Genomic DNA, 23,905 nt, shown 5'->3' on the forward strand with positions numbered 1-23,905 from the left:
CTGTATACCATAAACTTACATAATATTATCTGTCAATTATACCTCAATAAAGCTGAGAAAAAAAGTCTCCAAGATCTCTCTCTCTCTCTCACACACACACACACACACACACACACACTGCCACATACACACTAATAATAATAACTCTAACAGTAGCCTCTGATAAAAAACTGATCAGGAACTGTGAAAAACAAATGACAAGTATATAGAATTTCAAAATCTTTATGGTTATAAGCTCTGTGAGTATAGGTCAAGACTGGAAACAAACACCTAAAGTATTTTTCAATCATGAATACTTTATTACATTAGTACTAGATATGTTCATTTTTCTCCTAAAATTTTATATAACCAATATATCATAAATATATAGAGTTTCCTTACAAATGTAAGTATCAGGCCAACTTCTGTGTTTAGCAAATGTTTAATAAACATATGCCCTAGATCCTTATCCCCATCCTTCCCACCCCACCCTGCACAGTCCCTCCCACACACTCTTACATTGTGGTTGTATTTTTTACATTTTCATCCACATGGCACAGAGCCCCAATTTGCCAACAGAATTCTCGGGGAGTGGCACCGTATCACAGTGTTGATGTGGCTAGGAAGTGGTCATCGCTGCACGTAAACAGAGCAGGCCAAGGGCGCCTTCATTCTCCTCCAGCCATTTTCAGGGGGCTGGGGCAGTGGAACCGCTCAGGACTATGCTATGATTTGGAGGCACCCCAGAAACTTAACACTAGAACTACTACAGAGCTTTGAGAATTCCGCACAGGTCTTATCAAGAGGCCTATGAAGTGGAGAAAATTGGGACTGCACAGGACTGGCTGAAGAGCGCTGGGTAAGGAATGGCATTTTCCAGCTTCTTCAGCCAAGCGGCGGTTCAGGCGCGCACGTAGCGGACGATGGGGGTGACACAGGTACAGCCCACAGTCACCCGCACCTTCTCCAGCCGGAAGGTGCGTGAGCAGCCCTGGGGCTCCCTCCGCAGGACCAGGAATTCCTGCTGGATGGGAACGGAATTCATGGAGCTGTCTTCCTGCCCCTCGGCGTTGATGCAGCCCGAGTGCCTGCACTGGGCCTCCACGATCTCCGAGGGGAACCGGTTGGGGTCCCGGGTGATGCTGCAGGAGGAGCAGACGAAAGCAGGTGGTGAGACAAGGGAGACGGAGATGGACAAAAGTGAGAGCCCCGTAGCGCTGGCTGCTCCTGCAGGGAGCCATTTCCCAGCAACCCAGGGCTGTAGCCAGCTGGCCTGGATTCATACACTGCCCTCCGGCAGGTGTTTAACTGCCGAAGCCTGTTTCTTCCACTCTAAAATGGAGATTCTCATAGGTCTCTTTCATGGAATGGTTGAGAATATTCAGTGATACAAATGTACACAAAACGCTACACTGAAATATTGGCATTCAATAAATGTCAGATCTTTTCTTTTTCATTGCCCTGTTGCTATTATTTAATTAGTTTTCATCCTTTGCCTAGATACGGAACTTGACTAGTCAGTCTAATATACAGTCTACAAAGCCTGCTGCTTGGAGAGGAAAGCCAAAGCCCCAGAGGTCTGTGAATGCACCACATACTCTCAGTTTCTTCCTGAATACCCGCTCTGCCAGGGGACACAAAGGCAGCAAAGCCATGCCAGCCAACTTGCCACTCCTTTCCTGTGGGAAGCAATTCAGGCAGCCCCAGAAGCCCTTCTAATTGTCCCTGGAATCTGTTTTCATACTTGTATTTGGAGCATGTAGTTGAGACCTTGCTATTCCAAGATCTGGCATGTCAGATAGCATCACAGGACAGTACCCTGGACATCCCATCCCCAAACGGGCCTCTCACTCTGCCCTCCTCACCTTTCCTTGCAGGCTGATGTCTAATCTGAATGGAGCACTCCAAATGGACTTTTCTGGCTCCCACTTATTCAGATGCAAAGATTATTACGTGGGCTGCTTTAAAGAGCCCCCTCTTCCAAGACAGAAAGTTTGTAAATACCAAACCAGGGCTGTGTGGAGCAGGCAAAGGCAGAGAGTCAATGAGAAGTTACAAGCAAAACAGTAGGACCTCTGACCACACAGGAGGACCTAGCCAGAAAAGCAAACTGTGAGCTCCCAGGCAAAGTGGGATTTCTGTTTTTAAGGCAAATATTAGGGCTTTTATTTTTTTCTACATTTTCTAAATTCTCTATGATTAGAATAAATAAACATGGTTTCCAAAAGAACGTGAAGATCAGTCTCATTTGCACTTACTTGTAATCCCAGGGGGAACTGGAACGGTTCTGGAAATCATTTGAGATGGAAATAGCCCCCTGGTTTTGCCTGAGGATGCGAATGTCCACCCTCACGCTGTTATCCTCCAGGGGAGGGCACAGGGCTGTATCCCCTGCTTTAGGGTTTTTCCAGGCTGTCACTTCCCTCAGGAGGGTGAGCTCCAACATCAACAGCAGCAGGGACTTAAGCTGCAAAATAGAGAAAGTTGAGTTGGTTTGGAACTCTGGTGTCAGTTGCTCTCATCCTCTAGCTGAACTCAGCATCCCCAGTCTTTTGTGGGACCAGGGCTTCTCTCTGAACCTCAGGTCCTCACCTGAAAATGGGAATAGTCATACATGAAGATATCAGGGTGCCAAACTGAGTATATACTCATTAGCCTGGTGATTGAGACTCCCACAGTCTGAGACTTCCTCAACAGTGGGACAGAAAGCTTATAAGGATCTAAGACTGGGTTTAAATCTTGACCTGGCCTCATCACTGAATCTCTGGTTTCTCTTCTTTCCAACTGGGTTATAATACTCCCTTCATAATAATATTCACAAGATTAAATCTAGTGTTCTATATAAAGTACCTATAAATTTATCTAGTAAAAATAAAGGATTAATAAATGATAGCCCTTGTTTTTAGTTCCAACCTTGTATTTCATGAATTCTCCTTCCTCCCAGCCAGCCATCTCTCCACGTAGAATACACTGCCCCCACATCTATCTATCCAAACCCTACACTTCCATCAAGGCCCCACTCAGAGGTAGCCTTCTCTAGGAACCATCTCTAAAGTCATTCAATTAAAAATACGTTCATTTTCCTTCACCCATAAAGCACTTGCCATCTAGCATTCAAGTGTCATTTCTTTACTGTCTGGAAATGTACTGTCTGTGTTCATGTCAGATATACACCTATTGGATTATAAGTTCCTGCAGGAGAACATGTCCTAGAACAGGTGTTCCACAAATACTTTCTGGATGAATGAAATGAAAAAAACAATACAGTTAAATTAACAATGTATTTAAACTCAAAGCACTAAGAAAAGCACTGTGCAAAACCAACTATAGCAAAGTTCCAATTATCCATGTTAATTGAAAGAAGCAGAGCCACTAATGATGCACAACTACAGAGAATATGGAAACTATTTGTCTTTAGCTCTGAAACATATTTTTCCAACTTACATTGAAATATCAGTTTATCTGGTATTACAGGAATGCACAAAGAAAGTGCTCTGTGAAGACCTACCTAAAAGAAGAGGTAAAAATCTCTCTAGCTTCCTTTTGTCACAACCATGCTCTGCTCACCCCACCATTACCACCAACCCTTACTAGGGATGGACAAGGCCCATTACCAACTCTCAACATGATACAGAAAAGGAGCTGAATCTGGGTTGCTTTCATTCTCTGGGCTCAATGTTGTTCAGGCTCACACTTTCCATGGGTTAAGGTAGGGGAGGTTATTAGACATGTCCATTTAAAGGACCTCCTTTTTATATTTTACAGATGCTGGAGGCAAGAAATGACAAGACTAAAGAGAAAGGTCATGGTGTCAACTTGCCGTATGAAGGTAGGTGACACTAAAAAGAAGTTGAAAGCAAGATTGACCCAGATAAGCCCAAATGAGGCTGATCTGCCTTCAGATAATCAGCAGTTGTCTACTTTCATCTACTACAATCATTCATTCATTCAGCAACTTTTTCTCAACTGTATAGTGTGGTGACTCAAGATACATGCTCTGGAGTCAGATGTCCTGGGTCCATAACTCAGTTTCAGGACTCTGACTAGCTGCCATTCGCACTGCCAGCATGTGGTAAGTATTCAACACAGGGGGATATTAAGTAGACATTGTGCTAATGACACACAATGAACAGGAAAGATGTGGAATTTTCCCTCATGGATCTTCTGTCTAGAGCTATGAAATAAACTTTAAAAAGTTAAAGGATGCTCTTGTAGACCAGAGGGTTCTTAGGTAACTTCCCAAGCCTACCAATTACTTCTTTAAGGTTTCTTTCTTTTCTTTTTTGAGAGAGAGACAGAAAGCACTCCCAAGCCGGGGAGGGCCAGAGGGAGAGGGACAGAGAGAATCTTAAGCAGGCTTCGTGCCCAGCAAAGAACCCAATGTGGGGCTTGATCTCACAACCGTGAAATCGAGGGTCGGATGCTTACCTGACTGAGCCACCCAGGTGTCCCTTGGGTTTCTTAAGAAAATTCCTCCTGTGTGTTTTCATCTTTTATCTTTAGTATCATATTCACTGAGTCACTTCTCGCTTTCATTATCAAAGCTTTAAAGTAACTGTATCTTATGGTTATGTGATTCAGCAATAATTTCCATGCTTCTAACAAATCATTATATTTGCTTATGTTCTTGGAGTATTTTAGAACACACTTTCACATCTCTTTGAATACTGGATTCTCACAACCACCTCACGAAGTAGGCAGAGCTAGTATTAATTATCCCAATGACACCGGTAAGAGTCATGACCGAAAGTAACAAACGGCTTCATTGAGTTCACCAGCTTGTTGGTATCAGTCAGGGGACTCAATCCTAGGTGTCAGTGGTCAGTAGCATTGATACTGAAGTTCATTATTATTGTCAATATAAAGCCAGTCGTGGTGCTTTAGTCTTAGCTTTGCCTCCCAAGAGGAGGCAAGCATTTTAAGCAATGTGAACAGCCGTGTCAGAATTGCATGAGCGTTGTAGGTCACACAGCTCTTTATCAGGAAATCAGATAATGCCTGCATATCACTCTAGTTTGCTCCACAAAGCTTTTGATATGAAACTGTAGATTTTGGTGGTTATGCGCTACAGAGCAGGGGCTCTGATATGGCTCTTGCTGATTCTTAAGAAAATGACACATACAGCACACACATACATTCTTCTCTGAGAGGTTCAGAGCATCTTATAGATTTGAATTCTTACAGGCCACCTATGAGGCAGATACACAGATATCACTCCTGTTCTGTACACTAGGAATAGAAGCAAGAGAATGCACTAGTGAAGGTGGGCAGTATCAAGACACTGATGGCCTGACTCTCGGGCTCACCTGAGACTATCTGAGTATTTGTCTTCTTTTTTAATTTTAGTTCTTTTTAATTTTTACTTGTTTGGGGGGAGAAATAGAGAGACAGAGCACAAACAGGGGAGGGGCAGAGAGAGAGGGAGACAAAGAATCCAAAGCAAGCTCCAGACTCTGAGCTGTCAGCACAGAGCCCGATATGGGGCTTGAACTCACGAACTGTGAGATCATGACCCGAGCCAAAGTTGGACGCTTAACCGACTGAGCCACCCAGGAGCTTCTGAGTATTTGTCTCCTGAACTGATCTGTAATGTACGCTCACCTCTGTAGGAATGTGCTCCAGAGCTTGGCCAGTTCCTAAGCTCACAAGAATTTGCCTCAACTACTTACTGAGGATGTTCTACCTGCCTGTACCTTCCAGCTTCGAATCCTATTCTAATGCCCCTTGCATCATCATGTTTCTTGCCGATGGTCCAACAGATTACTTCAAACCAGAAATAGAAATGGCTTTGGAGTACAAAGCTACCCGATAGATTTTTTTTAGACACAAGGTCTTTGAATTTAGAAACCTTGCCTCTGAACCATTTGAGGAAAAGCATACTGTACTTGAAGCCGGTAAACCTAGATTCATGTCCCAGTTCTTATGTGTACAGTACCCAGTGATGTTAAATCACTGGACTCAATTGAGCTTTTTTTTTTTTTTTTTCATTTGTATAATGGGGAAACTAATCCCAATCTACTTCCTGGGGTTGACAAGAGACTCAGAGGTAAAAATAATAATATTAATATTTTACACATTGAATGTTTTCTCTATCCTTATTGGTTGTTATATTAAAATGACCAATTTAACTAAAAACTAAGCCATCTCAGAGTACAGATTTAGTCATTCTCTATGATACTAATTAATCCCCCCAAAAAAAACATATGAGGGAGATATCATTATTAGTCCCCTTTACAGATAAGGGGAATAATTATGCACAGAGCAGCTAAGTAATTGATCCCAAATCCCACATTTAGTAAGTAGTGGATCTAGGACTGACTCCAAAGCCTATGTGCTCTCTAACTGTTACACTTGGCTGCATTTCTGGTCATCTCTAAAATACCTAAATATGGTATTATCATCACCATATACTATGACCTTTTATGAAATCCAAGCTCTTTTAAATGACGTGGCTTGTAAATGGAGAAAACAAAAAAAAGAGGGTTTATTTAAGCCAATAATATGGTGAATAATTTCCCAAGCCCTGTTTTCAAGCTCCTCTAAATTATATTCTTCCCAGCCTTTACCTGACTGATGTCAGGCAAGATTCTAGACCCAAAAGAGGTGCTTTCCATTATACTAACATCTCTCTCTCCTCCATGAGAAATGAGACAATGCAAAAATAATCAGCTGTCTTAGGCACAGCCAATTTCCCTCCTCTGGGAGCTATCCAAAGTTCAACACTGGGTGGTTCCACTTCTTTCATCCTGGGCACTCTCTGTCTACTTATAGTCTTAGGGGAGTCATTAAACCTCCTGGAGCCTCACTATCCTTGGCTAAAATACATGTGTACAGATCCTAAAAGGCTGGAAGTCCTCACCATGAAATAAGAGTTTTAGACCAACCTAACTCTATAATGGTGGCCACAGGAGAGATCGTGTTCAGCTGTCTGTGACACCAAGAGTGAGCAAGCTATCAATCACCTATGCGAAAGCCACCACATGAGGAGCTATGTTTTATACCCCATTATAACTTCCAGTTATTTTTTTCTTTTTCCTCCACCAGACAGGGGTCAAAATTAAAGTCGGTTCTGCTTTTAAGAAAGAATACCAATAAAAACCCCAATCAAACCTAATTCCTTAGAAATCTGCTATCCTGAAATCCTAGGGCTGACTGCTACTAAACAGCAATTATTTTTACTCACCATGGCTATGTTGCGCAGGATGGTCTTTGTCATTTTGCTCTGGTTGTCTGCTTTGTGTAGTAAATTCTTCCTGTGTGTGTATGTGTGTGTGGTGTCGCCCCGTGTCAAATGTCGCCTGTGCTGTGTCAATGAGAGCACCTGTCGGTTTTATAGCAATCACTGTCCTTATTTCGATTGACCTGCTTACTGTCTAAGTTGTGGTTACCCCAGAATTACTGACGAATGTAGGTTTTTTTTTCCTCTATTACATTTCCTGAAGAAGAATCAGAGAGAGACCCTAAAAAGGATGATGGAAAAAGGGCCAAATCTTGCTTTTCTTCCACCCCACTTCTACCCCCACTGGCCTCAAATTACAGCAAAATTCTTAACTAATTTACTACACAGATGAACCAAATTACAAATTGCTGTCATGATCTTTTATGTTCTTCCACAAATGGCTAACAACTCTCGTCACATACCATATGTTCTACTTTCCTTCATATGATATGAACCATGATTTAAGTGAAAGGTATGTCATCCTTAGAGGATCCTTGATATTAAATGAGAGGACTATCTTTAGTCCATTTTTGAGTGAGAAAACAAAACCAAAGAAATTAATGACATCAGTGAGAGATTCAAAATTATTGCCCCAGGTAGTTTCCTCGACTCCCTGAACAAATTCTATTTTAACCCCATGCTTAAAATCCTATTGATACTTAATAAATAATCATTTTCATATAACATACAATGTCCATTATCTTGGCCATCTCTGATTAAGATTTTTTTTTTAACAAAAATGAATTAGCAAGTAGAGCCTTTAAATGCTCTAACATAATTTTAAATGACCTATGGAAAGTTAATTTTTCTCAGTTCCGTTCAAGTCAGCAAACATTTATTAAGTACATATTATATGTCAGGTATTGTATCCTAGGGATACACAGACATTTCTGAAGTAACAGTATCTTAATTTCTTTTTTTTTTTTTAATCCCCAGTAAGACCAGGTAAAACTACACATGCTCTTTTAAAAAGGCAAGGCACATTCCAGCAGGGTAAGTCATTTTCCTCTATCACAACACGTTTGAACAACTTTCCTCCATTTTCTTTAAATGAAGGAAATGAAAAGGAAGCAGCTCTTGGATTCATTGGAAGCCCCTCCAAGACCAATCAAAATTCTTCTGTGATCATGAGCCTTTCATCCATATTTCTTCTCCCCATACCTGTGGATTCTTCTCTGCACCTCTCCTCTGGAACAATCAGAAGTTTAACTACTATAAGAAGACTTCTTTGAATCATCCTCTCAGGCATCATTCCCTTCCTCATTACCTCTGTGCTCATATTTAGTCTATCATACTTCTGTATATGTTTCTGAGGTCTTCATGGGCTTACGGTAACTTTAGTACCCCCCCCCCCCCAATAATCTATACCAGCCTCCTTCTCTAAATATACACCTCCAAATATAAGACCTAAATTAAAACAGTACATTTTCTATGCATATAGAGATTCAAGACAAGTCTCCTAGCCAGCGCCTTCCAGCCAGCCTGAAGCCCCTAAGCCCACCGTGTAGGGAATTTCCAAGGCCATGCCAGATATGTCCTTCTATATACTCAGTAAAACCAGCACATAAATCAAGAGCCATGTTTTCAAATTTAATTATCAGTCATGCTACCAAAGCAATATATAAAATAGACCCTTAAAAGCATATTAAATCGAGTGGGTTTAATTACTTACTTTCTTTGATGGTCTCTTCTCCATTCAGAGTGATACCTCAACACATAGAAGACTTCTTCACCAGCTCTCTTGAAAGAAGGAACAAGTAAGTCACTTTGAATTAAGAGTGCCTGGTTCAATACAAGAGGACTTGCTGCACTGCAGAGAACTAAATGGCCCTTTATATAAATAGGAAACTGACCTCTTACATCCAGCAGTCACAACGTTTTCCCTCATCAAGGTAAAAATAAGTAACTCATCAGGATGTCAAACTAGTAACCAGCTATCAACAAGTTCAAACTCAATCAACAGATCCAGATCATTATTTCATCTAACATTTATTACATACTTCTCACGCTGTAAATTATGTGCAAATACTGGGGGCACAATAATGATTATATGATGAACACACAGCTGACTATGGTGGAAGGCCTTCACTGCCCCTGTACCACCCATGACCCAAGCTGTTACTACCTTTAGAAGTTTTAGTAATACAAGTGGAACTGTCATTCAACTTACTGACAGCCAGGACACTCTACACACAAGTCCCAGAACCCGCAGAAAGAGACAACATAAGATGTTGTAGTTCCAAGAATGGGGTACACACAGCCTCATGTGTGGTAAAATATTATAGCTGGTCAAACATCCAAGTTAGCAAGACTTTTTATGCCCTACCATGTGCTGGAAGCCATGCTACATGTCTGTTGGGGTTACTCTTACAGGAAATAGACTGTATTATTATAGTCTCTACCTTAATGATTTTAAAATCTAGTTATAGAAAGAAAGCAAATACACATATACTAGCCAATAAGATAATAACGAGATGGTTGGGGATACTGATAGCTAAACGTACACATTTAGTTTTACAAATCCAACCTTGGACAGATTTTATCCCCAAAAAAGCTGAATGTGATCAGGATAAGCTGTCATAACCTGGGTATGGAAATTGATGCCTAGAAGTGAGGAGCTACCGCAGCAAAAGGCTAAAATAGTGGCATGATCTCTAATGGTCAGGCAGGAGGCTGAAATGACAAGGAAATCGTAGGCTAGCGAAATGATGACCCACAGTATGCAATGACAAAACACTTGGTAAAATTATTGCTTGCAATAACCTAGAGGTACAATAAGAGCTCTAGAGGAAGAGATGAGAAAACAGAAAGTTGTATGTTAGATGCTACTGTCTGCATTTGGCAAGGTAGCCTAAGGAAGAAAATGAAAGAAAATGGAGTCCAGAAATTCAGAGCCTTGGAAAAAAAAACCCAAAATATTTCTATCCCCCAAAAGCAAAAGATAAGATTGAAAAAAGTCTTTGAGGGAGAAATGCCAGGTAAAACCCGTCAATCAAATAAACTTCCTACAGGCAAGAATCTAAATGAAGCATCTAATAAGTTCTTTTAATTGGATAAAAGGACTCGGAATAAATAATGTACGTGTGTAGTTCTAATAATCTACCATTAAATCAAGACAGGGAAAATTACAGCAATGAAAAAGCAAAGACATAGAGATGTTCTAGGAATTATGGCACAAAAAGAACCAACTTAGATGAAAGTTTACTAAGTTTTTGAGAGAGTTCTCAAAGTTAATCACAAGCCAACTGTCAGCCCCATAACCATCTAGGAGCGCAAAGGCCCAAGGAAGGTATGTTTGCCAACACTCTTTCAGATGTGGGCAGATTACTGGGGGAAGAAAACTCCCAGGAGGTGGAGCCAAGGACCACACTACATCTTTGGGAGGAGGTGATCCTCTCTCAAAAAACAGAATCAGGGTCTAATCAAAGAATAGCCCACATGCCCTGGCTATGGGATCCCCACAATGTCAACCAAGCAGGATCTCAAGGTTTCTACACACCAGAACTACTGTGTATCGCCTATTCTCTCTTTGCAAATGAAAGTGTCTTACCCCCATCTAAACTGATGGATCAAAACATTAAATAATTTAACAGGCTTTTCTGTGGATTTTCATTTTTTATCAGACCTCTGTCTCCATATCAAATAGCCAGTTATATAATGTTATCATATACTAGATCTAAAGAATATTAACCAGGAATTAAATGCAAAAAATAAACTGAGGCTATAAGCTATTAGTATACAGCTTACTTTCACCCAGTCTTATCTCCAAATGATACTGAAACACTTCTTTCTAATTTCCCTGAAGCACTTATTTATGTTAGTCAGACCTTTCTGAACATAGGTGAAGATCATCGGGTCAGAATTGCCTCAAAGTATTATGGCTTTTATTGTCAACCTCAAACTTCAAGTTTCTTGCACCTCTTCTCCTCTTCAAGCATAAAAATTCTTCCTCTGCTCAGGCTATTCAAGCTAATCAAATACATGGTTTATTTTGCCTTTTTTAGTCCCTAGATCCTTTAGAAAGTCCATGTCCCATTCCCTTTCATAACATTACCGCTCTATCCTCTATTGAATAAAACCATGTGGTGATATGATAGCATCTGTTCCTGTAAAGCTACAGATTCCATAAATTCCACAATTCTTTTTCCCTCTTTTAATGCAGAAGATTATTATCTTCAGCTCCAGTATTCTTTGTGCCTATTAATTCAGTTTTACCTATTTTGTTGGAAGCCAAATTCAAGTACATTATGTGCTTTCTAGAATCTCCATAAGATCACATTCCATAGCAACTAACCCCCCTTTAAGTTTAACATATTTTCACTATGGAAAGATTTTCAAGAACGAAACAACTTTACTTTTGGTTTAAACACTATAAAGAGTTTATTATAATGATCATTGGTCAGATGAAAATACAGTGCTGGGGTTTTCATGCATTGATGTTTGTGGGCATGGGAATTATGTGGCCTTAAGTCAACAAAGGATAAAAAACATGGAAGCCCTCCTTTCCCTTCTCTCTGTAACTTTCTCTTCTCTCCCTAGCCCCCCAGTCCCTCTCTCTCTTTCTCTGTGTCTTTCTAAAAAAAGAGTACAATTCCTGATCATCTGATGAAAAAATGAATCTGTGTGAAGAGTTACAGTGAAGAGACATGAAGGAAGGGGATTGGAGACAAAAGCTGACAAAGAAGAAAAGTAAGGGGGGAGGGAAAGACTTAGGAAAGGAGTTTCTCTGGGGTGCTGTGTGAGAATCCTGGGTAAAACAAGGTTGAGGTCACTGCAGAAAGTTCCAAATCAAATGAGGACCGACCCCTCAATTCTGAGTCTATTCTCTGGACTGTGGAGGCTTTTTGCACCAGAGATTTATCTCCTTGTTAACAAAAACACCATTTGTTAAATGTTCACTCTGTACCACTGGGCTGGGTACCTAACATGGGTCAGAAGAAAAAGTACTGTCCAAAAAAACAAGAAAATCACCATGACAGTTTCCTCCACCCAGGAGTGCCATGAATTTTATGTCAGACCAGATGGCACTTCTGTTTTGGAGAGAACTGACCGTGGGCCTTTTGGGAAGAACAGTGATAGAGCCTAACTCTATCCAGGGCGAATATAGAGAGGAAAATGCTCTTCTTCCAAAACAGAAACAAAGAGGGAGGTCGCTACACATACAAATAATAGGAATTTGAATTACCCCAGAAGGAAGAGAAATGGAGGGATGCCAGTAAGAAAGTGTGGTGGCTGCCATAGCAGGGAAACTTTATAGAGTCATGAGCCTCATCTTCAAATTGTTTCCATGTCTACATGTGTTTTAATTCTCTTCCATTAATTCTACACCTAAAATTCATTATACATAAAATAGTCCTACAATGTCTACATAGCTGCAAAGTGATGTGAAGAGACAATATAGCAGTCTCGGGAACAGAGGCAGCAAGAGTGGAGCAAGCAAAAACTTGCAGTGAGACAGTAAGGACCATCCCCACTCCCCCACCATCCAGGAGGGCTTGGCTGCTGAGCTGATCCTGGGACCAGCAGCATCCAGCTCGCTAGCCCCTGGGAACTTGTTAAAAAGGTAGAATCTTGGGGCGCCTGGGTGGCTCGGTCAGTTAAGCGTCCGACTTCGACTCAGGTCATGATCTCACGGTCCGTGGGTTCGAGCCCCGCGTCGGGCTATGTGCTGACAGCTCAGAGCCTGGAGCCTGTTTCAGATTCTGTGTCTCCCTCTCTCTGTGACCCTCCCCCGTTCATGCTCTGTCTGTCTCTGTCTCAAAAATAAATAAACGTTAAAAAAAAAAAATTAAAAAAAAAAAAGGTAGAATCTTGGTTGATGGATATTAACTAGGCTTACTTGTGGCAATCATTTCACAATAGATACAAATATCAAATCCTTGTACACTTGAAACAAATATGTTATGTATTAATTATATCTCAATTAAACAAGAAAAAAGAAATCAGTGTACACTAAAAAATTAAAATAGATAATACACGAAAAAATAGTTTAACCTCAAGAGTAATCAAAGTAATGCAAATTAGAATAAGATAACCATATTTAGCCTCTCAAATTGGCATGGATTTTTAAACATGCAATATTAATAGAATAGGGAAAGGGGATACTTTCAGGTGTGACAGCCAGGAGTGTTTGGTACAATTTTGTGTAGGTCATGTAATAACATGCAACAAAAACCTAAAAAAAAGTTCCACACTCGGGAATTGTTCTAAAGAAACAGAAACACACTCAAATATCCACATAAAAGAATATTTAGAGGGGAAAATTGAAAATGCCCTAGATTTCCAACAATAGAGTAACGGTTAAGTAAATGTCATTCTGCGTAATGATAGAATCTTTGTAGCCATTAGAAACTGCTTTCTGAGAAGATTTAATAACTTTAAAAATACTTCTGTTGTAACATTTGTTGAAAATATCAAGACATAGTTCATATAAGGTATGACCTTACTTTGTATAGATATATGCACACTATGTATATCCATGTATGTATATGTATGTATGTGTAAATGTACACTCATAGAAAAGTACCTAAAATATATATATATAAAAAAAAAAAGTAGAATCTAGGCCCTCACCCCAAACCTATTGAATCAGACTCTGAATTTTCGCAAGATTTACATCACATGAAAGTCTGGGATACACAGCTTTACGGAACATTTTTAAAAAGTGCGAGACTTCCCGTAAAATTACAGTAGAGTTCGCTAGACACATTACGTTGTCTACAACAGAAATGGTGAGTCAAGTACCCTGAAAGAGTGATCGGAATAAGGAAACCTGAGCCTTAAATCTCAAAGCTGCACGCCCTCATAGCTAAGAACCATACCTATTCTACCCTAGAATGTTCCTTGGTGAGGGAAGGATAGAGAATCGGACAGCGAGATAGTTCCATGTCACAATTCAGTAGCAGGTGCTTTGGGGTGGCCTAACCAAGCTACCCACAGGCTAGCTGTAGGCAACTCAGGTTTCGTGCAGACTTTCACTTACTCAGCAGCCAAGCTGATTTCCTGCATTGAGGTGGATGGAATTAGTCAACAGAAGACCCAAGTGCGGGGACTGGGGAAAGCCCGAGTGAGTGTCTATCGAATGCTGTCGAATTTTCCTGGCTTCCTCTCACTAAAATTTCTCCTCAGCTTGTTTCTACCAGGGTCATACAGGAACCAGGGATCAACAACGTTTGCTCCTGGACTTCCCCACTGTTGTCATACTGACAACCAGCAAAGTTTTGAGGTGGTAAGTTGAGATGGCAAATCTGGCCCCAGAAAGATGACGTTGCACTCCCTTCTTGCCTCTAGATTACACTGCCAATTCCTTAAACACTGGCCCAAATGTTATGTGTGGCCCCAGCCTAATTCATGAAAGAAGTCACCTTCTCAAACTTGCCATGTGAGGGAAACTTTGTTTTTCAGCTTCTGCTCCACAAAATGTTTTGTATTTGAGCCCTCCTCTCTCTGGGCCAGTTCCTTTTCCTTGGAATGTCCCTTTCGGTTCTTTCTGCTCATTGAGGTTCTCCATAAACTCCTAGCCTCGTCCTCAAAATCAATCTCCTCTGACCTTCCATCTCCCATTGTGTCTTTCCCTCTTCTGATGGCTCAACTTAACTCTCATGGCATTTCATTTAGCATTTACTTAGATACAACTTTTCTACGGTCCACTTGACCAGCTATGTGTATGTGCTTTGGCTTTTTAAGTTTTCAAGTGTTTATGCCTGATGTGTTCCCTGGATCTTAAACTCTTTCAAGGAGACAGCTGTGATTTCTGCTTTATGTTCCCACCACTCCCGCACCCCTAGCAATATATCCTATTCACAGCTAGTACTCTATGAATATTTATTCACTTGATTTAATGTTGACACTAGTTTATTTCTTCTTCCACCTAGTTTTTTGCTAATGAAGGGGATCAGAGTATGCCACCATAAAATATGCAGGAAAAGCTCTCTGCCCTCCCCCTTTCTGTCTAAAAGCAGGGCATAAATTTCCCTTTGTAAAGGTAACATATATTTTCATTTATAAAGGTGTCTCCCTCTCCCATAGTAGGAAGAGAAGGATAACTCTTAATCATGGGAGTTATCTCTTTTTCATCAATGGTGAAGGTACAAACTTGAGTCTGTATAACAAATCCCACTAAATAGCTTTAATTTTTTATTAGCTTCCCCCATCAATTTACCTTCCCACAATTTACTTCTACTAGAAGTCGAAACTTTGTGTAGTTACTTTTCCACAGTTTATCACTCTTTGTTAAAATAGTACATAAGCCCCCAGCTCTAACCATTTTTTTGGTCCTTCCTATCTCTTCTATAAAGGGCTCCATATGCATGCATAATAAACTCTTTCTCCTGCTAATCTGTCTTTTGTCAGTGTAATATACAAGGCCCAGGTACAGAATCTAGGAGGGTAGAGGAGAGAGATTTTCCTCTCCTACATTAATTTCAATTCCTAACACATCAGATGGGCTGCCCAAAAAATTATTAATTAAAGAGGGTTATTTTGAACCACAGAAAAACTTATAGACACATAATATTATCTTCAAGTATTTGGAAGTTTTGTAAAATGGAGAGAAACTGGACTCTCACCAGAAGGTCACACCAAGACGCTAGCGAACATCAGGTAGTGACATTCCAATGGGCAATCATATATTAGGTGGCTCTTTGGACTGGACCTCCATCAACATCTTTTCAAACTTTGGGATCCTGTGAAAACCAAAAAAAATTTTTTTTTTGATATTTTAATGTTTATTTTTGAGAGAGAGACAGAGTACGAGTGGAGGAGGGGCAGAGAGAGAGAGGGAGACACAGAATCTGAAGCAGGCTCCAGGCTCTGAGCTGTCAGCACAGAGCCCAATGCAGGGCTCGAACCTATGAGACGTTAGATCATGACCTGAGCCAAAGTCAGAGGCCCAAACCAAGGCACCCCCAAAATTTGGTATTTTAATTAAACATCCCCGCAATCTCAGTCTTGGGAGTAGGGGTGTGTATGAGTGTGCACACGTGGGTGGATACACTACTGTATCTTTTGCCCTTTTCTTGAGTTTTTTTCCTCTTTCTGCGGAAAACAATCACATGACTCCAAATGCTAAAAATTCTAAGTATGTTTCCTACAAAGATCCAGATTAAGAAGAGAATAACTTGGGGGTGGGGGGAAGACCAGAGAAAGAGCACTGAGACAACCGCACTTCTGAGAAATGTTACTTTCACTCCTGCATGGGACTGACTCAGAATGATGAATCTCGGGGCTCTCCTCATTTTGGCAGAAACGCTATAGAAGGACAGGATGAAATGGGTTTCCTGCAAGGACAGTCCATCTTTGTGGAGGTGAGGGACTGAAGGGATACAAAGAAGGGTGGAGGAAGAGAAGAGGGGAAGGTACATGGGAAGGAAAAGCAGAGCACATAGGAGCAGAGAACAAGTGCTCCCCAGTTAGCAGGGCTTGTACCACTGCTTTCCTGCTGCATTTGACCCAGGAGGAGATAAAAGGAAGGTGGATGGGGAGGACGTCAGGGAAAACGCAGATTCTGAGAAGGTTCTTGGCCATGCCGACAGGAGCACTTATTGAAGCTAGAAAGCTTCCTGTAGATTGAACATTTATGTCCATTACCTAGGTTTCACGTTGAGCAAATAGCCCAGGGAACACCACTGCTCACTTTCTTGCTCCAGGACACCCCTCACACCCTACAAGTGTACATGTCCAGAGCACCCCTGTGCTCTGTGTAAGTTAGCACCTAACTTATAGGAGCCATTAAGGCAGGGAGACCTCTCTTTACCTTTTGCTGTCAGCCTCCATCATAGATTTCAGGAGCTCTTTACTTTAGAGGTAATCTGATCCAACCTCCTCAGCTGATGATGGAGGTTGGATGGCTTTCCTACAGACCACCTCCAATGGAGGAGCCCAGGCTGGTCTGAGGCCTCCCAACTCCCTCCAGTATCCATCTTCAAATAAAGGGGTCTGTCTCTCCAACTCCTCCAGGGCCATTTTTCTCTTTAACAAAGAGCTGCCAAGGAAGGAAACGGTTATATTAATAGCCTTACATTGTAGGTAAAGCCATACAGCTCACAAAGCACTTTCACGTACTTGATTTTATTGGACTCTCACAACAATCGCACGAGGAAAAGATGATCAGTCTCTCCGTTTCACAAGAAATTGAGACTTAAAGAGTGCATGGCAACTGTCCAAAGCCACACAGCTATCAAATAACAGAGTTTGGAATTCAAACCACGGCTTCTGACCCCAAGCCCAGAGAAGGAATGCACATGCAAGGCTGGAGGAAATTTGACACAAAGATGCCCAGGGCCTGGTGGAGACAGTTGTCAGAGGATGAGACTTGAAGAGTGAACATCTTCTAAGTGATGTCTGGACTGGAGTCAGGACACTTGACTCTGTGACTCTGCCTGTCACAGTGACTCTGCCTGTTCTCTGAAGAAGAGGAGAAATAAAACCAGTCTTTCTTTTGTTTTGTTTTGTTTGTTAATTCTGAATCCTTCTTAGCCTTTACACATTGTCTTACACACATTTATCTGTGTGTGAACAAGTTAAATGGAAACAAGAGCCAAGTCAAATGGTCAGTGACAGCTCTTAAGATGCCTTGCTCTACCAATTTTTCATTCCTAGTTCTCAAAGATTATATACTGATGGGAAGTTGCTTTCTTTGCACTTGCTATTTATAGTGATAGAAATTTTAAACCACCTCCATAAGTCTGAACTACAAGTACTACTAACGGTATTATGTGGGAAGTACACAGTATGAAATCTTAAAAATTAATTTCAAGTCCTAACTACAGTAAATTTGTCAATTTAAAAAAGGTACCGGTGGGGGTGATGATGATATCCAGTGTCAGCAAGGATGTAGGACAAAGGGCATCCCTCACACACATGTGGGGATATAAATTGGCAATTTGGTGAAACATATCTAAAACTTCAATGTTTATATTTTTGATCCAGCAAGGACACTTCTAGGAAATCATCCTAAGGAAATAAATAAGTAGGTACACACAAATTTGGCAACAAGGTATTATTTATAATCATGAAAAATTAAACAACAAAAGCTCAACTATATAGGTATATATACATTTATCTGGGAAAAAGAAAAACCCCAAGGTATATTTTCTCTGGGTGACTAGATTACAAGTGCTCCTATTTACTTCTTATGGTTATTTTCTAGTATTTCTCTAATGAAAAAATTGTTTTTATAATAAGAAAAAAAATATTTCAGTGGTTTTAGTTTAAAAAATTTTAAAGTTTAGGGCTGCCTGGGTGGCTCAGTCGGTTGAGCATCTGACTTCAGCTCAGGTCACAATCTCACTGTTGGTGGGTTCGAGCCCTGCATCAGGTTCTGCACTGACAGTTCAGAGCCTGAAGCCTGCTTCAGATTCTGTGTCTCCCTCTCTCTCTCTGCACCTCCCCCTTCACACTCTGTCTCTCTCTCTTGAAAATAAATAAATGTTAAAAAAACAATTTTTTTTTTTTTTTTACTTAACGTTCCCAGAGGAGTAGAATTTCCTGGTAATTGTAGGGCCGACCATAGCATAAACTTTGTGAGAAGATATGAAATAGCAAATACCAATCACTGCCAAACAGGCTTCCAAGGGCAAATTGCTGACAGCATTACCGATTATGGAAGGTCTTCAATTTCATCTCTGCACACTGGTACCCAGGCTGTTGTCACACCAGGTTCACTCATAGATGTAGCTGTGACCACTTCCTTAGAGCAGTCTCAGCCCTTTGAAAGCAGCAGCATAGTATGATGGTTAGAATACAGTCGTTAAGAAACAAGATAGCCCTGAATTTGAATCTGGAAATCTACGGGCTACTAGCTATGAGGACCTGGGCAATCATCTGACCTCTCTAAGACTGTACTTCCTCTTTGGTAAAACAGGGAGAGTAAAACCATCCCAGAGGACAGTAGGGAAGATTTAATGAGGTAATTTACATGGCGCTTAGTGCATATAGTAAGCTCTTAATAAAAATGATCACTTTTAGGAGGGCCACCCCTTCTCACCTGCCCCAATCACTAAGTGCATGGAGTTATCGCTGGGAATTAGTTTGCTTAAAGAACTTGGAACCCTTCATCAGCTTCCCTATGTTATACAGCATCCCTATGTTAATCCTAATTTTTTTTTTTATCATTCATTAGAGTTAAATGTGACATGTATTTGCACTTCTGCAGGATTTTCAGAACTCTGACTTTACACTCAAAGTTTCAAAACATTCTTAGTCCCTAAATCCCTATCTCAATGTCAAATGCTTAATCCCTGACTTGCTGGTACCACTGGATATATTGCGAAGTGTCACTTTCAAAACTGGTTTTTCATGTTCATCAAAGATAAATTGTAATAGCTATAGTGAGGTGGTAATATCATTTTGGTTCTCTATTTTCCCAAACAGACCATTATGTTTTATTAGTCACAGGAACATTTTTAAAAAATAGAACTATCCACACAGTTCAATTCCAACTTTAGGCTATATTTTTGGAGATTTTATCCCGCTTTATTATAGCTCTCATTCAGGACTCTATCCACTTAAATTAATAGAACAGCACACATCTGTAAGATTGCATGAGCTGACCTATCTATGGCAAGGTTAAATGTTGATACTTAAATGTAGGAAGGCTTAGTTTGCAACCAAAAGTACCTGCTGGGAGAACTATTAGCAGGATGGTAAATCCCAGCAGAAGCTAATATCCTCCTACAGGCTGTGGAAACATACTCGGGGTTTAATAGTAAAAATATTTAGGAAAAGAAGTTAAAATTTTCATTCTCTCCCTTGAGGAAAGACTGAAGAGAATGAGCTAGGATTACATGCTGGTTAATAATGGGCCAGGCAGAATTCAGCATTTATCACTGAGGTATCAGATTTCAAAAAGAAAGTTAACTAGGTTTAGGGGCGCTTGGGTGGCTCAGTGGGTTGAGCATCCAACTCTTGAGATCGGCTCAGGTCATGATCCTAGGATGGTGGGACTGAGCCCTGCACTAACAGTGCAGAGCTCGCTAGGGATTCTCTCTCCCTCTCCCTCTGTTCTTCCCCTGCTCACACTCTCAAAATACTTATTTTTAAAAAAACAAACTAGGTTTATATTTCAGCAAATTAAAATAAAGCTAAACAAAAACTTTTATTCTAAAATTTTTCTAGGAATTAAATAAAACCCCTTGAGATAAGTGGAAACATCCCAGAAAATACCCACAAATAGAGAAGCCCCAAAATCACTACCTTCGAAAAGTGGATCTAACAAGATGATAGATTCATTCTGACCCACCTCCAAGTGATGCTAGGGCTAATAACATGTGGGTAGAACTGACACTGGGTGTTAAGACTCATATACATGATCCGAAGGGACCTCAGAGATCACCTGTTTGAACCATCTCCCTTCCTAGATAAAGAAACCAAGCATTTCCCTCTAAGGAAGTGGCTTGCCCTGCCTGGCTGACTGTCAGCCACATATGGTCGGAAAAGGAACTCGAAGGCAGCATTCTTGCTTCCCAGTGCAGGGCTCATTTCCTCTGCCAACTCTGGGCTCTCTAAAGGTTTCCTGTGCAACCATGCACAGCACTCCACCTCCCCACGCCCCTACTTTATAGAGCTTCAGTGGTGATACCTGCTCCTGGAAGGGGAGCGAGGAATGCAGGGAAGGTGGATAACTCCCACACAGCTCAGTCAGGACTGAGTAGCTTTGGCAGCCAGCACACAGGTGACTCATACCTGCCTTACTCTACTGACCAAACCCTTTGGGGGAAACCTGACCTCAGAAAGTCTGGAATCATTGGGACCACTAGTATAGTTCAAAAACTCAGGACAAATGAGAAGAGGATAACCTATTCTTTGGCTTCTATGCGCCTTTCTCGTTACCTTCATCCTCCGAGTTTTCCTAATGACCATACCTCATAGGGCTGTTGTGAGAACTGAGGGAACACACTGCCTACACTGGGCAGATCTCAGTCCTTGGGAGAAGGTGAAAGAACCCTTTGCTACAAGCTAGAGGTAAAGGTCATCCCTGTGAGAAGCACTGGAGTCAGAGCCGCACTGACCAGAGGGCAGGGACCATCGAGGAGTGGAAGGGCAGGAAAGAGAACAGAATTCAGGAACTTAACAAGGGGGAAATTATAAATGGCTTTGATCAAAAGATCACATGTTTTGCTTTGTTTTGTATTTTAGAGAGACAGGGAGAGAGGGTGCGAGTAGGAGAGGGGCAGGAGGAGAGAATCTTAAGTAGGCTTCATGCTCAGCATGGAGCCCGACATGGGGCTTGATTCTATGACCCTGGAATCATGACCTGTGCTGAAATCAAGAGTCAGATGCTCTGGGGCGCCTGGGTGGCTCAGTTGGTTAAGTGACAGACTTTGGCTCAGGTCATGATCTTGCAGTTTGTGAGTTCGAGCCCCGCGTCAGGCTCTTTGCTGACAGCTCAGAACCTGGAGCCTGCTTCAGATTCTATGTCTCCCCCTCTCTCTGCCCCTCGCCTGCTCACGCTCTGTGTCTTTCTCTCAATAATAAATACACGTTAAAAAAAAAGGTTTAAAAAAAAAAAAAAAAGAGTCAGATGCTCAACCGAGCCACTCAGGTGCCCTGGTTTTTTTAATAAACACATCAAAATGAATCATTTTGTTTTAGTGAAAGTTGGAATTGCAGTAATAATGAAGTATCATGGAGTATTTCCATGCTGGTGGGCACTTACCACTTGATCAGTTATGTCTCACAAGCACCCTAAGAAACAGCAAGCATCCCCATTTTACAGATAAAATAACAAGTAGCTCAACACTCACCCTAAGTTATTTGGTAAATGGCAGAGGAGAGACTCAATTCCAGCAACTCCTACCAAATTGTCTTTTTTGACAGCTATCTTTCCATATTGACATTTCATTATCCAGGAGAGTTCAAGAATAATGCAGCATAAAATTTTTCAAGCTAGGACTTATTTCTCTAAGCCCCACAAATTATTTCAACTATTTCAATGGCAACATTAAATGTAAACAGACTTCTCTTTTTGAATGAAGCATGTAGATAATGAAGCGTGTACTTCTCTGTCCTGGTGAATCTGGGCCATCACCAGTCTCAGTGCTGTGTGGCCCAGTAGCACCCTCAGGAAGAAAGACCTGCATGCAGGTCAACCCCCTGGCAGTTCCTGAAGCAGGAATAGGAACATACAAACACTGAGTAGGAACATATCCTTCAAATGCTTGCCAACTTCTTTAATGTCACTGCAAGTTGGGAAACTACACACATTTTTAAAAACCCAATGTAAAGATTGAGTTCCTAACAGTCAATTTGACGCAATTACCACCTACTGTGACTCCAGAATACATGGTTTTCTCTTTCAGATTCTTTGGTTAGTTTGCAGAGCTGAAATGTCAGCAAGGTAAACTTGGCTTTACAGCTTTTACAAACTGCAAGATCAGCCTACTTTCCCACTCAGCCTGAGTTTCTCCAGGTGTGAAAGATAGAGAGCAAGAGTCCTACTGACAAAATGTTGGACCTTTCTGGAAATGCTCATCTGAGGAGATCCTTTAAAATCCCTAGCTTTTCTTCATATCAGTATCCCATGGTCGCTCCCACCCCTTCCTGATACTCTCATGGCCCTCTCAATGTCTATAGTTCTTACTGGGTGTAACCCTCATTATATTTTAAAATTTCTCACTGACACATTAGACGTGTATATCCTCAACCAGTAGGCCTCAAGAGCATCCAGTCCCATATTTGCTCCAATTCAGAGCATAATATAGGACTCATTGTCAGTGTTCAATTAATGTCAGATTCCTCCCTCTGATACCATTGCCCTCTCCTGTGGAACTATGCTTTCTGGATTACTTCCAATAGGACTTGGATTTCACATCTGCAAACAAACAAAATCACAAAGACAAAACCGGAACTCCCCATCTTCTGTCCCATAGTATCAGGGTAAGGTGCTCCCCTCATGAGCAAGGGAGAAGGAAGAACTTCACCAGTCACAGTGTGGAGAACCAACATGATCTCCTGTTCAGAGCAGCTTCCAATTCATGTGATGCAGGCCCCCCATAAAGTCACACTTCCCCTCCACAAACTCCTGTGCAAAAAGACTAGCAAACCCTAAGAGCTGAACATCCAATTGCAAGTAGTTTCACAAAGATCCTGTAAGGAGATCTTCTTATCGGCAAGTACTCACAATATTTAAGTGTCTGATATACCAGGTATTACTTCTCCAGGAAGGGGTTTGGATTCAGGCTGAGAAAAGTCAGGAAAAGGGTCAATTCTCCTGAACTTTCATTCACCTGCCCCCCATGGCCATTTAGCGATGTCAAATTGGCAAAACTTGATTTGTACAAGCTTAACTGGTAAATGCTGGTGTCACTGACGAAGAAAACTGCCTAAAGACCTAACCCCCAAGGACAGCACAGCAGCCTGCTGCCACCGTGTGGTGACTTGGTGCAAATGTGGAAGCAGCAAAACCTGCAGGGCACAGCTTTCAAGGAAAACAAAATTAAATGTGTCTACCAAAGCACACAGTATTAAGGCCATGTGTATAATATAAAAATAGTTAAGGGGCGCCTGGGTGGCGCAGTCGGTTAAGCGTCCGACTTCAGCCGGGTCACGATCTTGCGGTCCGTGAGTTTGAGCCCCGCGTCAGGCTCTGGGCTGATGGCTCGGAGCCTGGAGCCTGTTTCTGATTCTGTGTCTCCCTCTCTCTCTGCCCCTCCCCCGTTCATGCTCTGTCTCTCTCTGTCCCAAAAAATAAATAAAAAACGTTGAAAA

General features: G+C 41.3%; 1 protein-coding gene across 2 annotated transcripts; it reads right to left on the reverse strand.

Moving 5' to 3' along the window:
* Positions 1–523: 523 nt before the first annotated feature.
* Positions 524–21,968, reverse strand: IL17F (interleukin 17F). Of its 2 annotated transcripts, XM_042939036.1 has the most exons (6): positions 21,943–21,968; positions 18,795–18,905; positions 15,766–15,882; positions 8,871–8,938; positions 2,238–2,446; positions 524–1,121 (listed from the first exon to the last, which is right to left on the reverse strand). In XM_042939036.1, exons 4-6 carry the CDS (start codon positions 8,892–8,894, stop codon positions 881–883), a joined length of 474 nt encoding a protein of 157 aa, XP_042794970.1. In that variant the 5' UTR covers positions 8,895–8,938; positions 15,766–15,882; positions 18,795–18,905; positions 21,943–21,968; the 3' UTR covers positions 524–880. The 2 variants fall into 2 exon arrangements, with proteins under 2 accessions (XP_042794970.1, XP_042794971.1); XM_042939037.1 differs by lacking the exon at positions 21,943–21,968 and having other exon boundaries at positions 8,871–8,934; positions 18,795–20,096.
* Positions 21,969–23,905: the final 1,937 nt, after the last annotated feature.

This window comes from Panthera leo, chromosome B2 (assembly GCF_018350215.1).
Source record: "Panthera leo isolate Ple1 chromosome B2, P.leo_Ple1_pat1.1, whole genome shotgun sequence".
Lineage (NCBI taxonomy): Eukaryota > Metazoa > Chordata > Mammalia > Carnivora > Felidae > Panthera > Panthera leo.

Excerpts from the sequence above, each read along its gene's own strand:
- IL17F (XM_042939036.1), bottom strand. The coding sequence starts at position 8,894 with ATGGAGAAGAGACCATCAAAGAAA. Across the intron at positions 2,447-8,870 it reads AGAAGAGACCATCAAAGAAA|CTTAAGTCCCTGCTGCTGTT; the intron begins GTAAGTAATTAA and ends TCTATTTTGCAG. Across the intron at positions 1,122-2,237 it reads AGTTCCCCCTGGGATTACAA|CATCACCCGGGACCCCAACC; the intron begins GTAAGTGCAAAT and ends CTCCTCCTGCAG.